General features: G+C 37.3%; 1 protein-coding gene and 1 pseudogene across 2 annotated transcripts in view; both read left to right on the top strand.

Moving 5' to 3' along the window:
- SPRED1 (sprouty related EVH1 domain containing 1) overlaps positions 1 to 16,058 on the top strand; it is a 116,091-nt gene that overhangs the window by 79,112 nt on the left and 20,921 nt on the right. For both annotated transcript variants that reach the window (XM_037056107.1, XM_037056106.1), the window contains exon 5: positions 8,340 to 8,492. In XM_037056107.1, coding sequence (XP_036912002.1) covers positions 8,340 to 8,492 — 153 coding nt within the window. The remainder of the gene's footprint in view (positions 1 to 8,339; positions 8,493 to 16,058) is intronic.
- LOC118993614 (nuclear receptor coactivator 4-like) lies at positions 3,119 to 4,968 on the top strand (annotated as a pseudogene).

The raw sequence follows: 16,058 nt of genomic DNA, 5'->3' as shown, positions 1-16,058 counted from the left end.
GGGACAGTGCTGCTGCCTGACTGCTGGAGGCTTATTCAGTACTTGCCCCATTTCCTGTTACTTCACCGATTCCCCGTGTGCAATTGGCACCCATCTGGTGGTGGTTCCTAGAGTGGGTGGGTTTACATACGTTCTAGGACTGTGTTGGACCCTTTAAATGGACTCTCCTATGAAACTGGCAGTTTCTTCCACCGCCTCAACCACGACTGGTTTTCTACAGCCAGAAGTTCGGAGGCTTTATTTTTCCAGTCTGGAACCCCGGGCTGCAAGGTCTGGCCTGGGAGTGGGATTGTTCACTCCCCAGGTATCTCCAGATTTTTATCCACCACACATGAACGTGAGACCACCTGTTCTGCACTGCCACACTGCGCCCCCTTTGCCCCGGTTTCCCATCTCCCTGTCTCTGCTCCTCCTCATGTGGATGAACGTGGCTTCTTTAAATCCTTGGTTGTCAGACTTGATTTTCTGTCAGTTCTGGATGTTTTTTGTTTTGAGGTTATGCAAGGAGGCAAAGCATGCCTACCTATGCCTCCATCTTGACCAGAAGTTCACACTGAACTGGGAAGTATTATTTTTGTATAATTTGAAATGTTAACAATTACTGAAATTAATTCTTTTGTGAGTGAAGGTTTGGTGGTGTTGTTGTTTTTCCTGTATTTTTTGTATTGCACCAAATTTACTTTCAAGGGTCTATGTTAATATCATGTGATCCAATTTGTGCAAACCACACATTATTTATAGGGTATTCATTATGTGCCAGGCATAGTTTAAGCTGTAGGAATAAAACACAGAGTTATTACTGATTTATAGGAGAAATATAAATAAAAGAACATTAGGATATAGGGTAACAGATACAAGTATGTTTCAGGAAGTTCAGAGGAGAGAGTGGGTAATTTGGGAGTGGATCAGTAAGGTCCTTGAGGAGTTTATGGCTGAGTTTATAAAGGAATTTTGCTAGTGGAATATTGAAGATAGTCATTGTGGGCAGAGGAAATGACATGTAAGGATCAGAAGTGTGAAATGTCAGAAACAAAGAAACAAGTACATCGGTATTGATAAAACAAAAACAGGTGGAAATGAAACAGTAGTAGGAGTCATGGTAAGAAGTAAAACCTTATGCATTCATTTGTTTAAACACTTATCATTGTTCTTTTCTTCATTCTCAAAATTTCTTGTTTGTGTAAAAAAAAAATTCTTGTTCCCTAAAAATTGAACGATTCTTTATCTTAGAACTTAAAACAGCATATAGATATATGAGTGTAAGTTGTAAAAATGTGTAGTCTGTGAAAATATGGAATGCTGCTTATGGTTATGTGAAAAATCACCTTAAAAATAATTTCTATAATGTAAACTGTAACATACATATATTCTGTAATCCAGCATTTCCACTCTTGGATCTGTTAACACTTGTAGCTGTGTCCTGTGAGGCCTGCACAAGAATGTTCTTAGCAACATTGTTTGAAATAGCAAAAAGGTAAATTTTATTTTAGGCGAATTACTTAATCTGTGAGTTTTAGTTTCTACAGACAGAATAGAGAGGTAATAATATTATACTCTCTACTTCCAGAGGTTGTGGGATTAAATGAGTTAACCCTTGCAAAGTGCTCAGTACAGTGTCTGATACATGGAAAATGCTTGATATATGTTAGTTACCATTGCTACCAAGAAATGAAAATGAATGAGCTGTTGTTCCATGTGTCAGCATGATTGAGTTTCACAAAAAAAAACTTGAGCAAAAGAAGGAAGTTCCATAATGCCCCAAATAGCACGATATCAGTCAAATAAAATTTAAAAGCATTTATAACTAAGTATTGCTTATGGATAATACTTGTGTGGTAAAACTGTAAGGAAGAATTAAAAAATGGAAAAAAACCTTCAAGATGATGTTTACTGGTTTGTAGAGATAGGGCTTGCTAACATGGAGAAAAACATAGGAGCTATTTGTTGTATTGGCTATATTCTTTCTCAAGTTGTGTGACAAATGTTCTCCCTTCCTATCAATTAGGCAGAAAGAATCATGTCATACTGACAGTTCTGTACCTAGCTTTTTTTTATTTAACAGTATCTCATGAGTGCTGCATACAGATCTTCTTAATGACAGCATAAAATTGTCACATATTTATATGATAATTTTTAAACCAATGCCCTGCTGATAATAGCCATAGGATGATTTTCCTTTTTCCTTTTTTGTTAAAAAGAGTGCAGCCATGATTATTCCTACACGTATCTCTGTACTCACCCTCTTGAAGAACTGCACTCCCCCAGCAATGCACAAGCATTCCTGTTCCTCCGTACTCTTTTCAACATTGCTTATTATTTATCTTTTCCATCTTTCTAGTCTGTATAAAAATTGACTTTATATTTTTCTCTTTAACTGAATGAAATTCAACATTTTTTCTATATTCATTGTCTATTTTTGCCCCTATGGAATAAAATTGGACTTATATCTTGTGTTTTCACAGGGACAGGTTTTGTGTCTGTGAACCTTTCATGTATTTTTTTTAAATTGTTCCTAAGACAAGACTAATTGGTTTCTTTGATATTTTATTTATTTATTTTTAGAGAGAGGAGAAGGAAAGGAGAAAGAGTGGGAGAGAAATATCAATGTGTGGTTGCTTTTCATGTATCCCCTACTGGGGACCTGGCCCTGCCTGGGAACCAAACCAGCAACCCTTTGCTTCATAGGCCTGTGCTCAATCCACTGAGCCACACCAGCCAGGGCAAGACTAATTGTTTTTTATCACTAGTATATGCAAGGTCTCCTAATACAGCTTTATAATTGGAAATCTTAGAAGGATTCTAAGTAGAAAAACCAATCTTTTATACTTTTATGCTTATGGTACAATAACATTTTATATACTATTTAACACTAAATATTTCTCCACATAGTAGATACTATTTATAAACCTAATTTCAAGTGACCGCTCAATATTTTGTTAAGTAGGCATAGTATACTTTACTTAACTAAGTCTTATTTGGGGGCATTAGGTTATTTCTTTAACTATCAAAAATAATTCTGAGAAGCTGTTGGCTTTTGGCATGTGTCAGGTGGTGTTTTTCCACCAAATGTCCCTTCAGATCATCCAGAATTGTCCTTGTAGCCAGAACAGTGAGCAGAATGAGAACCTCACAGAACCAGAATAGGACCAATAAGAGAGAACCCCATTTGAGGTGTTGTGATGCACAGAGGGATTTGGAGCCTGCTGTTGGTGGAGTTCTCTAGGCCAAATGGCAAATAAAGCTAACTTGGAAGGAATCAAAGCCCACATTCACAGCTGCAAAAAGCCTGTCACTTGGAATGCCTTCGAAGCCATGAGGTGTGGTTGTATGAACAAGTAGATCTCATCTATCAGCTTGAAGAGTAGACACTTCAGCAGCAGGTACAACAGCTCTGCCTATTACTGGGCCAGTTCAGTTATCTTATTCTTCAAGTGGAGTGCACCCCAAACAAGACTCTAGCCAATCAAGTCTCTGTATGCCTGGAGAAACTGGGCAGCTTGTTTCTCAAACCTGAAGATTTGACTGTCTTACTCTTTGAAACAGACAAAGCTGCTCTACCCCAGGCCATTACTGCATTTGGGTCCCTCAAGACCATCTACATTCCCGAACAGTTGATGGCTCATACTAGTTCATCAACTATTGGATCCTTCATGGAGCAGAAGTCAACATTTAGCACCGCAGCTGTCTTTTTTAGTGAATGGCTCCTTGGAAGCAAACACACCAGTGGTCATCAGGTTTCTTACACACCCAGCACCAATTTCCAGGACTGGCTCACCCAAGATTAGACCTTGGAGAACAGTTAGACTTCCGCCAGACCCTGCAATTTCTTTAATGTCTGGGGCAACCTTTAAGGAGCTTGGAAAACTGGTTCCATAAAGAAGCAGCAACAAAAAGTTTCTGAAAAATCAAGTTACCAAGAGGGTAACAGTTACTCTACCACCAGTTCTAACTCCATAGATACCTAAAAGGTTGAAAATGTAGAGCTTCTTGATCAAGGTGAGATGGATTTTTCTGATTGGCTGGTGACTCCCCAGGAATCAAAAAAACTGGGAAAGCCTGGGAATGGCAGCTGTGAAACCAGTGAGAACTTTAAGCTCTTGTTCTGGGTGTTCCAGGAACCTTATAGAGTGAATGATTGGATTGTCAAGTCTGGTTCCTATACCAGTTGTTGGGGCAACCAGCCCTAAGGTTTGGAGACTGAAAACTTGGGTGATCTGAAGTACTTGAAGGACCATATGGAGGCCAAGAAACCCTTACCTGCTCCTAGCATGATAATTGAGGATTGACTTGTACAGAACCATCACGACCCAATATAAAGTAAAGGAGGTCTGTCTGCAAAGCCAGTGAGCCCTGTACAAGCTTTGCAGAGTGTATGGTGATGAAAATTGTGAAAAGGAAGCTGTTTGTAAATAAATGGCTGCTGGAGAAAGAAGCAAAAGAAAAAAAATGGTATGCCTGTGGAGCCAAACCTGAATCTGAGAAGTATATAGATTCCCTGCATACAGAGGTGGCTCTCTCCTTTGAGAAAAGAGGCAAGGAAACAAGCTAAGATGCCAAAGGCAATGGCTCTTTCAAGAACTGATAATTCTTTTTAAGTGATAAGGAACAGTATTTTGTCAGTGGCTCATCACACCCTAATGCAAAGGATATACCAAGAAAGTGCCTAGTACTGAGGACAGAAATGGCAGACAAAAGCTTGTGAACCCTCTGGCCACTTCCTGGTGTCCCTTTAACACAGCTGATTGGGTCTTGCCAGGAAAGAAAACAGGAAACCTCAGCCAGTTATCCCCAGGAGAAGATAAGTGGCTACTTCCAAAGAAGGCCAAGGAAGTGTTACTTAATTCCCCCCTACGGGGGAAATACAGCTTTCCCCAGGCTGATACAGCCTCCCAGCAGTTTGTGGTGTCTTTGCCCCTGTGCAGCTTAAAGTTAACAAAGTGGTTGCATCCAATTCCTCTGCAGATGTGAAGAAATGGAGTCCTACAGTCAGGCACCTTTTCTGCAAATTGTCACACTTCCCGTGATGAACCAAATGACTGCAGCTTGCTAAAAGCTATTGTGTTTCTGGGTGTGACCAGTAAGCTTAGTTCTTTTCCTGCCTAATTTTGAACTAGCAAAGAGAAGTAAGTCATCACCTTATGAGTTACTGTTTAAAAGAAATGGGCTGTTTATTGATGCTGAGGTGATTCATTTTCTTCTTACAAAGCATTGACTTAATTCACCCTCAGTGTAGAAATGCAGCATCTGGGTAAATATGTCTTTCATAAGCCTCTGGGGCTCCTTAGATTAGGTGTTACTAGTACGTTAAGGCACTGTAGTTTTAAAAATGAAATAGTTCTATAATTAAGATGTTGATTAAAGCTAGTAAATGTCCTTGAAAAATAATAATTCTGAGAAAAATATATTGTTCCTAAATCTTTTTAAGGTAGTACATTTTTTTCCTTAACACTAGATTCAAGAAGTGGTCAAAATGTATGAATGTTTTAACTTTTTGATACATTTTAATAAAACGGTTTTTCAGAAATGGTCATTGCAGATTTTACTCTTGTGTATAGAATTAGCAATGAATGAGAATGGACATTTTTCTTATCACCACTTTTTAAAAATTTTTGTTAATATACATCAGAATTTATAACTTACTAGGAGATAATTAAGTAGTGGGGAAATGCTCTTTTCCAGTATAGAATTCTCTAAAAATGTTCATTTGTTTCCCAAAATTCATGCATAACATATGCCTTACAAATTGTAGCTCTGCATTTTCAAACAGTGAGGGTTTTTGTTTCTTGTTTTCATTATGTCAGATACCTGAAAGATGTTTTAGTTATTTTGTAAGCTGAGACCCATTTAGGTGAGTGGTTGAATTCACTGTGTGATAAGAAATATTTTTAGTTAGTTAATAGGTTAATTTTATTTTTCACCAAAATAAAATTTTGGTGAAAAATTTTAAACTACTTTTGATACCCAAATACACATATTTTTGTTTAATAAGAAAACAGGAAACACTTAGGATATTTCTCTTTTAAAAAATACATGTGTTTAATCTTAATCAAAATGAAATATATTACAGTTTAACATATGAAATATAAGTAGAATTAGCCCAGTTCAGTGGAGTAAGACACTGCATTATATAACCATTTTATGTTTGTTTAGGTACAGATTTTAAAGTAAGCTTTATTTGTATTTTATAATTCTTAATCGACTCTACAATTAGATTAAAATTCAGTAAAGACAACCTGATCCAAATAGTTGTCACCATTAAAAGCATAGTTACTTTATAATTACTACTGGTACAAGTATTGCAATTCCTGCTTTTTTGTAGTTTTTTTAATCTCTTGGATATCCTTTTTTTAACCCTCACCTGAGGATATGTGTATTGGTTGTGGGAGGGGGGCAGAAAGAAACACTGATGTGAGAAAAGAGCATCTATCAGTTGCCTGCTGTACCCTCCCCCACCATGGGTTGAGCCCACAACCTTTTGGTTTCCAGGATGATGCTCCAACAGAGCCACCCTGCCAAGACTAACACCATCATCTAACAGAGCCACCCTGCCAGGACTCTCTTAACTCACCCCAAGATTTTTAGTATCAAGTGTACACCCAATTTATAATAATAAATCGTGATTCAGAGAAGTGTATTGCTTCAATTTTATACCCTAATTGGATGAGGTTTCAACCTAAAGCCTTTTCTCTCGGGGGTGTCTAGTTTGTGGCACCGCGGGCTGCATGTGGCTCAGAATGGCTGTGGATGCAGCCCAGCACAAAACTGTAAATTTTAAAACATTATGATCATAATGTTTAAAATATTATGAGAGGTTTTTTTAATTATATGTTACAATGTATTTAATGTGTGGCTCAAGACAACTCTTCTTCCAGTGTGGCCCAGAGATGCCAAAGGGTTGGACACCCTTAAACCTTCTCTCCCCCGAGTGTTTTCTGCTATTTAGTTTACTTAATTTTGTTCAATTACTTGGGTTATTTATTTTAAGAATTCTCTGGAACAAATAATGTGTTTTTATTCTTTCAAAATTTAATCATGCATTTTGCAAGAATGTTTGCTGGATGCCAGTATTTAGCCAACTCCTTTCCAATAATTTTTCGTTAATTGTTGTGACACATTTGGACAACTATGAAAATTAGCTAAAGAGCAATTAACTTCCTTCAACATTATTTGGTTTTAAATAACAGATTCTTATATATTTTTTATTTCAATTTTGTGCTCCCTGATAAAATAATAGCTTTTAGTTTTCAGAACATTTTCACAGGTATTATCCTCTCACTAAGTCCTTGTAATAACCCGTGCCATGCAACACTATAGGAATTACAGTTATTTGAAAACTGAGGCACTTGGGTTCCAAAGAAATTAAATATCACGAAGTTACTTTGTTCCAGAAGAAAGACTGGAACTTGCATTTGTAAATTTAAAATGTTGTAGCCATTTAATGAATTTTATGGCTTAATTTTAGAAGTAATACCAAAATTTTTAAATGCGTTTTTTAATTTAACAAACGCTTATAAAAGTTTCTACCTTTAAAATAGCCCCTAATTCTAAATTCGTTTAAAACGAGCCAGTGAAAGTGTTTTTGTCATTTTTAATTGGCTGTCACTGCTTCTTCCCAAATAATTATATGGTAATGGGAAGAGTTACAGCAAATAGCCATCTTACTTCATTTTTTTAAAAAGGAACAATTAAAACTCTTTTAGGACTCTCTGTATTGTAGTATGCTAAGTATCACTTATTTAACATTTATTTCTCAGAAATCAGTGTTTATAAAATTTTAAAAGCATGTTTTTCACTGAGCACATTCCCTTCCTCTGAGTCTTATGTGATTTTAATCTTTTGATAATCAACAAATTCAGACTACTTAGTTCATTCACTACTCAACAAGGTCATGGCTGCTATCTTTCTTTTTTTGATTTTCTGTTATTACATAGTACAGCACAGTTTCTGGTATACATACCTTTCTTTTAACTTGCAAAAGAACACTTGTTGATTTGTATTTTCTTCCTAATATTTTCTTCATTTTCTGTGTACAGTATCATTTCTAATTATAACTAAAGGCTTCATTATAACTAGATATCTCTCTTACCTGGCATGGTTAGTTTTCCAATTCTTCCTAAGTTGTTTTCTGTAAGAAAGCCCACTTTGCTTATGAAGTTGATTTTTAAAAAATACTTTATTTTGACATGACTCCCTAATCACATACATTTGAGTTTTGGGAATTGCTGTTCATAGTGATGGTAGTGGTACATTCCTACTGATTTGCTGAATACTTGTTAGAGTGAAAGTTATCTAATTTTGTATATCCTGGTAACTGATGAGTTGGGGGTTCTTCCCATTAGGCAGCTGAAGAGGAAGCTCCCAGTTCTCTAGTGAAAGATCATCTTTTCCAGCAAGAGACAGTTGTTACCAGTGAGCCTTATAGAGTCTCAAGACCTTCTCCCTTTGAAGATTTGAATGCCAGAAGAGTCTACTTGCAAAGCCAAGCCAACCAGGTGAGAAGCTAAATATTTTCCAGTGCGTTACCCACACATACAGAAATTGGGTGTGTTACTCAAGGATGGTAAGGCCATCTGCCCTTTATCAGACAAAAGTAACAAATAACAACAGAAACCCAGGAGAATATGATTTATAATGAATCAAATCCAGAAGGAGACAATAAATATGTAGGCCAGAAAGTCCCCTACAGCTGTAATAATTGAGTCATAAATTTGACTTTAAATTTTTCAGTGACAAAGGTGAAAAGGAAGAATGTATCGGTTACAATGCTATTACACTATGTGAATTCATGTAGTTAAAATCCTACCATTTTGTCTACAGAATCAAAAGCCAATCAAAATGGTTTTTTAAAAAGTTTAAAACTATTTGCTTCTTCCTGATTGATAGTATCTGTAACATGTATTAGTGTCCAGTGATATAGTGGCTATACCTAAAGCCCAGCTGATTTTTATTAATGATTCTCATTTGACCTGAGGACTTCAAACATGTAATTTGTTAGGAAAGAAATTTGCATAAACTATAAAGTGAGACAAATGAACAATATGATAAAGCATTTAGTTTAACAAATTATTAATACTATTTTCTACAGTATGTAAGACGCTGTGCTTTAGAATTGACGGATAGAAAGGAAAATGGTTTCTGTTCTGAGTGTTTCTGGTGAGGTAGTAGATACATGCTCATAGTGTTACGAGAGCACCGGATAGGGGCATTGGACTCATTGTGGAAGGTAAGTATGCCTAAAGTTTTTTTCTGGGTATGCCTAAACTTTTCGAGGATTAGGAACAATTAACCAGTTAAAGAGGGTGGGGCTGGTGATGAGGACTGAGGGAAAAGGACCATCAGGAGTAAGGGGATGAAGGTTTTAGAACAAGTGTATTAGTCAGCTTGCTCGCCATAACAAGATAGCATAGAAAAGGTGTTTTAACAGAAATATCTTTAGAGTTCTGAAGACTGGAAGTCCGAGATTAGGGTGCCAGCATGGCTGACTTCCTAGTGAGGGCTCTTTCTGGATTACAGACAGCTGCCTTCTCTCTGTATCTTCACCTGGCAGAGACACAGAGAGAAAACATTAAAGTGAACAAGCTCTTTGGTGTCTCTTCCTGTAAGGGCACTAATCTCATCAGACTAGGACCACACCCTTCATGAACTATTTTAAATAAAAGTCCCGTTTCCAAATACCAACACCTTGGGCATTAGAGTTTCATATGAAGTTTGTTGGGACATGAACCTTTAGTTCATAATGGGAGCAATACAAAGCAAAGGCATGCATGATCTAGGGCAGGGGTGTCAGACTCACTTTCACCAAGGGCCACATCAGCCTCAAGGTTGCCTTCAAAGGGCCGAATGGAATTTTAGGACTATATAAATGTAACTACTCCTTAACTAGGGGCGAGGTGCTCGGTGTCACCCCCAGTAGAAACAAGGTGAGGGGCCGGATAAAATGGTAGAGGGCCGCATTCCACCTGCAGCCCTCCACTTGTGGTGTTTGCCGCCTGTGGTCTAGGGGAAAACCAGCATGGAGAATAAAAAGAGAGGCAAGTAAGACAGGGGCCAGATTGTTGTGTTTTTTATGTTCTGCAAAAACACTTTGGGCTCTATCTTATTTGTTGCTTCACAAGCCTGGGTATACAGTCATGTGCCAGAAGACACAAGAAACCTATAGGTTAAACATAGTGCAGTTTTATGGAGTATCAATTTTACTTAAAAAAAAAACAACATTCCTAAGTGGTACCAGTTTGCTTTTCCACCAGTGATGGGAATTTTCCTGAACACTTGGTGCTGCCCGTTTTTCCTCCAAGCTAGTCACTTGATAAAGTAAAGTAATATTTTATTGTGGCTTTAATTTATAGTTTCATGATTGATACTGATGTTGAACAACCTTTTTCCATTGCCTCTTGACCATTCAGAAATTGTTTTGTGAAGTTTCTGGGATTTTTACACATCTTATTTTGAGTTAATCTTTCTTTATCTTATTGGTTTATAGGCATTATTTTATTTATTTTAGAAATCAGTTCTTTTGTTGGCTATATGCATTGTAGGTATGTCTATTGGTGTGGTTTGCGTTTTCACTCTCTTAATAGTTTCTTTTGCTTAATAAAAATTCTTTATGATCAATAATTATTTAAGTAGTTTATTCCATTATTTATTGTATTTTTTTCATTACCATTTATCCCCTTTATGCCCTCTTCCACCTCCACCCAGCCCCGTCCCCCACAAATACCACACTGTCATTCATGTCCATGAGTTCTTTTTCTTGTTCGCTCAGTTCCCCTGAACATCCCCTCCCAGAGCTGTCAGCCTGCTCTATCTATGAGTCTGTCTCTGTTTTGCTTGTTAGTTCAGTTTGTTCACTAGATTTCACATTTGAGGGAAATAGTATGGTATCTATCTTTCTCTGACTGCCCAGGTCCATCTATGCTGTCACAATGGGTAAATTTTTCCTTTTTACTGCTGAGTACTGTTCCATTGTGTAAATGTATCATAGTTGTTTTAGCCACTCAGCTACTGATGGACACTTGGGTGGCTTCCATGCCTTGACTGTTGTAAATAATGCTGCAATGGGCATAGGGATGCGTATATTATTTTGAATCAGTGTTTCAGAGTTGTTGTTTTTTTATAAATCCCCAGAAGTGGAATCACCAGTCATAAGGCAGATCCATTTTCAATTTTTTCAGATATTTCCTGAAAAACCGTACTGCTTTCCACAGTAGCTATACCAATCTGCATTCCCACCAACAATGCAAAAGGGTTCCCCTTTCTCCACATTCTGACCAGCACTCATTATTTGTTGCTTTATTGATGATAGCCATTCTGACAGATGTGAGATGATATCTCATTGTGGTTTTAATTTGCATTTCTTTGATGATTAATGATATTGAGCATCTTTTTATGTGTCTATTAGCCATCTGAATGTCCTCTTTGGGTAAGTGAGAGCCTTTGCCCATTTTTAACAGGATTATTTGTTTTGGGGGGGTGTTGAGTTTTGTAAGTTCTTCATAGCACCATTTTGAGCTGATTCTGCAGTTATACCCTGCTATTGTTTAGCTAGTAATATATTTTTTCAAGGAGGAAGATGAATGAGTCGGCTTAGGGTAGGTTATTATAGCATAAACAGCTGTTCACTCCAGAGTTACGGGGTGGACAGATTAGGCAGAGACTAGATAAAATGATGAGCACTTAATCCAACAGTACCGCTTTTACACTGAGCTTTTGTTCCAGTCTGTCTCACAAGCTTATGGCTTCCCTTTGTGTTCAGTGCCAGAGCCTAGTTTTATCATAGTTATGGCTGTTTCAGAGGATAGTTACTTGGCTAATCATTACAACCTTTGAGTAAAGGAGATGCTTCTTGCTGCTTTGTATAAATTGGAGCTGTGAGTTTTGCATTTCCTGCATAGACTTATTATTCTACTATTTTTCTTAAGGTCTGTTTAAGTATTAGACTCAAACTAGGCATTAAGGAAAAATTATTCCCTGGATAGACATTTTTGCAGCAATGAGTAAGATTTTGGATTTTAGTCACAGGCAGATATAACTGTAGTTCTTGGCTTTTTAACTTACTCAGAATTACAGTTATTAATGCTCTCTGTCTTTCTATTTCCCAATGTAAATAGCAATAATAATAAAACTTCCACAGTATTATTTTAGGGGTTTAAAAGTTTATTCATATGGGTTAATATCCAAAATTTATAAAGAACATACAAAACTCAACACCAAAAAACAGTCCAGTTAAAAAATGGGCAAAGGACTACAATAGACACTTCTCCAAAGAGGCCATACAGATGGCCAACATTCATATGAAAAGATACTCAATGTCACTAATCATCAGGGAAACACAAATTAAAACCACAATGAGATATCATCTCACACCTGTCAGAAGGCTATCATCATAAATCAACAAACAAGTGCTGTTGAGGATGTAGAGACAGAGAGGAACCCTTTCATTCGTGAGAATGCAGATTGGTGTAGCCACAGTGGAGAGTAAAGTAGTATAGAGATACCTCAAAAAATTAAACATGGTCTGCCTTTCGACTTAGTGGTGCCACTTCTGGGGATTTCTCCAAAGAAACCCAAAACACTAATTCAAAAGAGTACATGCACCCCTATGTTCATTTCAGCACTACTTACAATAGTCAAGATATGGAAGGAACTCAAGTGTCCATCAGTAGCTGAGTGGCTAAAACAACTATGATACATTTACACAACGGAATAGTACTCAGCTGTAAAAAAGAGAATTGTGCCCTTTGTGACGGCATGGGTGGACCTGGGTAACATTACGCTAAGTGAAATAAGCCTGTCAGAGAAAGACAAATACCATATGATTTCCCTCATATGTGAAATCTAGTGAACAAACTGAACGAACAGACAAAACAGAAACAGACACATAGATGGGCAGCGGGATACAGCTGGGGGGACAGAGGTAGAGAGTGGAGGGATTGAGCAAAAAGGAGAAAGGACACATGGACAACAGTGTGGGGATTGCTGGGTGGCGTAGGGTAGGAGGGGACTAAATGGTAATGGAAAAAATACAATAAAGATTAAATTAAAAAAGTAAATAAAATGTAGACATTTACAAAGTAAAATCTAAGTGCCTGGCAGTAGTATTTCGTTGCAAATCTACAGTAATTCTCTGTCTGCTATGTTAAGTAGTGGGATGAAATCCAAACAGGAATGACATTGGAAACCCATACTGTGCAGGGAAGAATAGCCATTTATAGAATCACTTTAGAACATTGACCTTCCTTTCTTATAAAAAAATTAAAGCATACTTTGTAATTCTCCTAGTTTCTAATTCATTGGCTTTCTGTGGTTGTGGGAAAACTGTAATTTTATCATATTGTTAAAAGTTTATTTCTGGTCCTGGTTGGTGCGGCTTTGTTGGTCAGAGCATCATCCTATAACCAAAAGTTTGCAGGTTTGATCCTCAGTTCGTGCACAGGCATGTGCAGCCCCTGGTCCAAACTCAAACAAAACCCGGTCCCAGCACATCAGGAGGCAACCAGTCCATGCTTCTCTCTTCCATAGATGTTTCTCTGTCTCTTGAAAAGCAATTTTAAAAATCCTTGGGTGAGGATAGAAGAAGAAAATCTAAAAAAAAAGTGTATTTCTGTTGTTCAAAAAAAAGCTCATTCATATTCATGCACACATTGATATGTATGTCATATATATGCGTGTGACGAATGTTAGAACACCTGTGTGCCAGGCCTCTGTTCTAAGCCCTGGTGATCGCTATGAGCAAGACTGATATGAGTCTCACAAAGGATATAAAGGAATATATCCTTTTGAGCCGTGAGGGAGATAGATAATAAATAATTTTTATAACCAGTATTATTTCAGATAGTAGTAAGTGCTAAGAAACAAAGTAGTTGGAAATGGAAGAGTAGAAGAACAGAAAGGCCTATGTGGCTGTAGTTACTGAACTAAGGTGATAATACTACAAGTTACAATTAGAGAACCTGGGAGCATTTGCATAGTGTAGGCTATTGGGAGTGTTTGGAATGTTGTTTTGGTTTTAATGGAAGCTTTTCAAAGGTTTTTAACTTCTAATAAAGGCCTCATTTGCATTTTTAAAACATAGCTGCTATGTGGAGAATGGACAGTTAGAGTATGGTCATGGGTAGAATGAAGACCAGTTTGTCTAGTTAAATGATATTGGTAATTTGAACTAGGTAGAGATGATGAGAAATGGTTGAATTGAGAGTAAATTCTTAGGAAGGGGCAAAAAAACCCACTTCATACTGGATTAGACATGGAATATAAGGGAAAGAAGAGTCAGTGATAACTTCTGAGTTTGAGGTCCAAGCACTTGAGTGGATGAAATGCTATCACCTGAGATGGAAAAGTTTGAGGACGACTATCTCTGTCACCACCAATGTAATACCACCGCCACTTGCCACTTCCTGCTCTCGTCAGGGACCGCAGGAGTGAGCTGCCCGATCTCAAAGGGCTGTACGCTAGAGACCACGGGCATTTTAGAACATGTAGCCACTTTTTTCTGAATAATGTATGTCATAATTAAATGAACTGTCATGATTATTAGTGGCTGTAAAAGACATAACTTGTCCTGACAGCCAGCACAAATTATACAAAATTTTTAAGTCAAGAAAAAATAAATAAAGCAGTACTTTAAGTAATTAAAATTTAAAAATTAAACTAAATTTGAACCAAAATTGAGAAAGTGGAGGTAAAAGTATGACAAAAAATAGATGGAGTGGAGTATAAAGACAAATTTCCCAAACTGGTATGAAGTAGGAAATTAAAAGTGTAAAATCTTAAAGGAAAAGAGCTTAAAAAGGAAAACAATATAGTAATTATTTTAAAAACAGACATTTTAAAAAGTAGAGCAGTAAGAGGGATAAATGATAAATTTAAGAACAATGAAAAGAAAAATATTTTCTAAACATTATGATGATTCGAAATAGCCTGAAAACAGCCCTGGCTGGTGTAGATTGAGCACTGGCCTGGGAATCAAAGGGTCACCAGTTCAGTTCCCAGTCATGGCACGTGCCTGGGTTGCTGGCCAGGTCCCCACTAAGGGATGTGCAAGAGGCAACCACACATTGATGCTTCTCTTCCTCCCTTCCCCTCTGTCTAAAAATAAATAAATAAAATATTTTAAAAAAATGTTTAAAAAATGAAATAGCCTGAAAACTTAAGTTGAAGAAATATATATACATCCTAAGATACTATTGCTAATTTTGTTGTGGTTACTGTTGCTGCTTGTTTTAATGTAAAATAGGTAGGACAGAGCAAATAATTCATATATTTTATTGTTGCCATTTATGTAAAACAAGTCATAAATTGGTATGAAACTTGACCCCATAAACCTTTAGGGTTCCTTGAAAAGGATGACATGACAGGGTGAATTGTCCTCAAGCAGAGAGCTAACGGAACCCAGCATCAGATCAGAACACTCAGTGTTTCAGCGTTTGCCTCAAGTTAGGTCCAGTAGTTGGCTAGTTCTCAGGGTCGGGGGTGGGGGTGCGTGTGCTTGGAAGCATGTAGATGTACTTGTGAACATGTGTGTTGGGTTTTGGTGGAAGGGGCATGGTAATCAGTGTGGTTGGTGGGCTGCTGTGCTGACCTGGCAGGAAGACAAGCCTGGTTCCAGGGGCAGCACTGCTAGTTCTCTTCTGAGTGAATTAAGCAGTCTGTAAACATTGATTTTCGTTATGATCTCACTGGATTCATGACTTCGTAGAACAGGTTGAATACTAGCAAACTTTAGTGCTGTTATGGCCATGGTGTCCCCCTTTTTTCCTGAGTAAAATTTTTAGCCATCCAGGAACTTTGGTCACTCAGGGAGAATGGGTCTCAGCAAGAGTCACAGTAACAGCATGGATCCTGTTATCTAGTTTTTGTGATGATTATCCTAAGTATTTCTCATGATAATATAGTTTTAAATTATTTTTACCTAACTGAAATTTTACTTTTCTTACTCGCATCACGTTTTATAGCCTCTTTCACTTTTGTATTGGCCATTTTGAAACACATTAGTTTTATCATCAATTCTCAGGATGATTTTTTTTCTTCTCAAAAGACAAGCAAAGGCTCTCATTTCTTTG

Source organism: Sturnira hondurensis, unplaced genomic scaffold, assembly GCF_014824575.4.
Source record: "Sturnira hondurensis isolate 20B ecotype Veracruz unplaced genomic scaffold, ASM1482457v3 Scaffold0008782, whole genome shotgun sequence".
NCBI classification, from domain to species: Eukaryota; Metazoa; Chordata; class Mammalia; order Chiroptera; family Phyllostomidae; genus Sturnira; species Sturnira hondurensis.
Note: the sequence above shows the minus strand (reverse complement) of the source record. Positions and strands in the feature narration are given on the sequence as shown.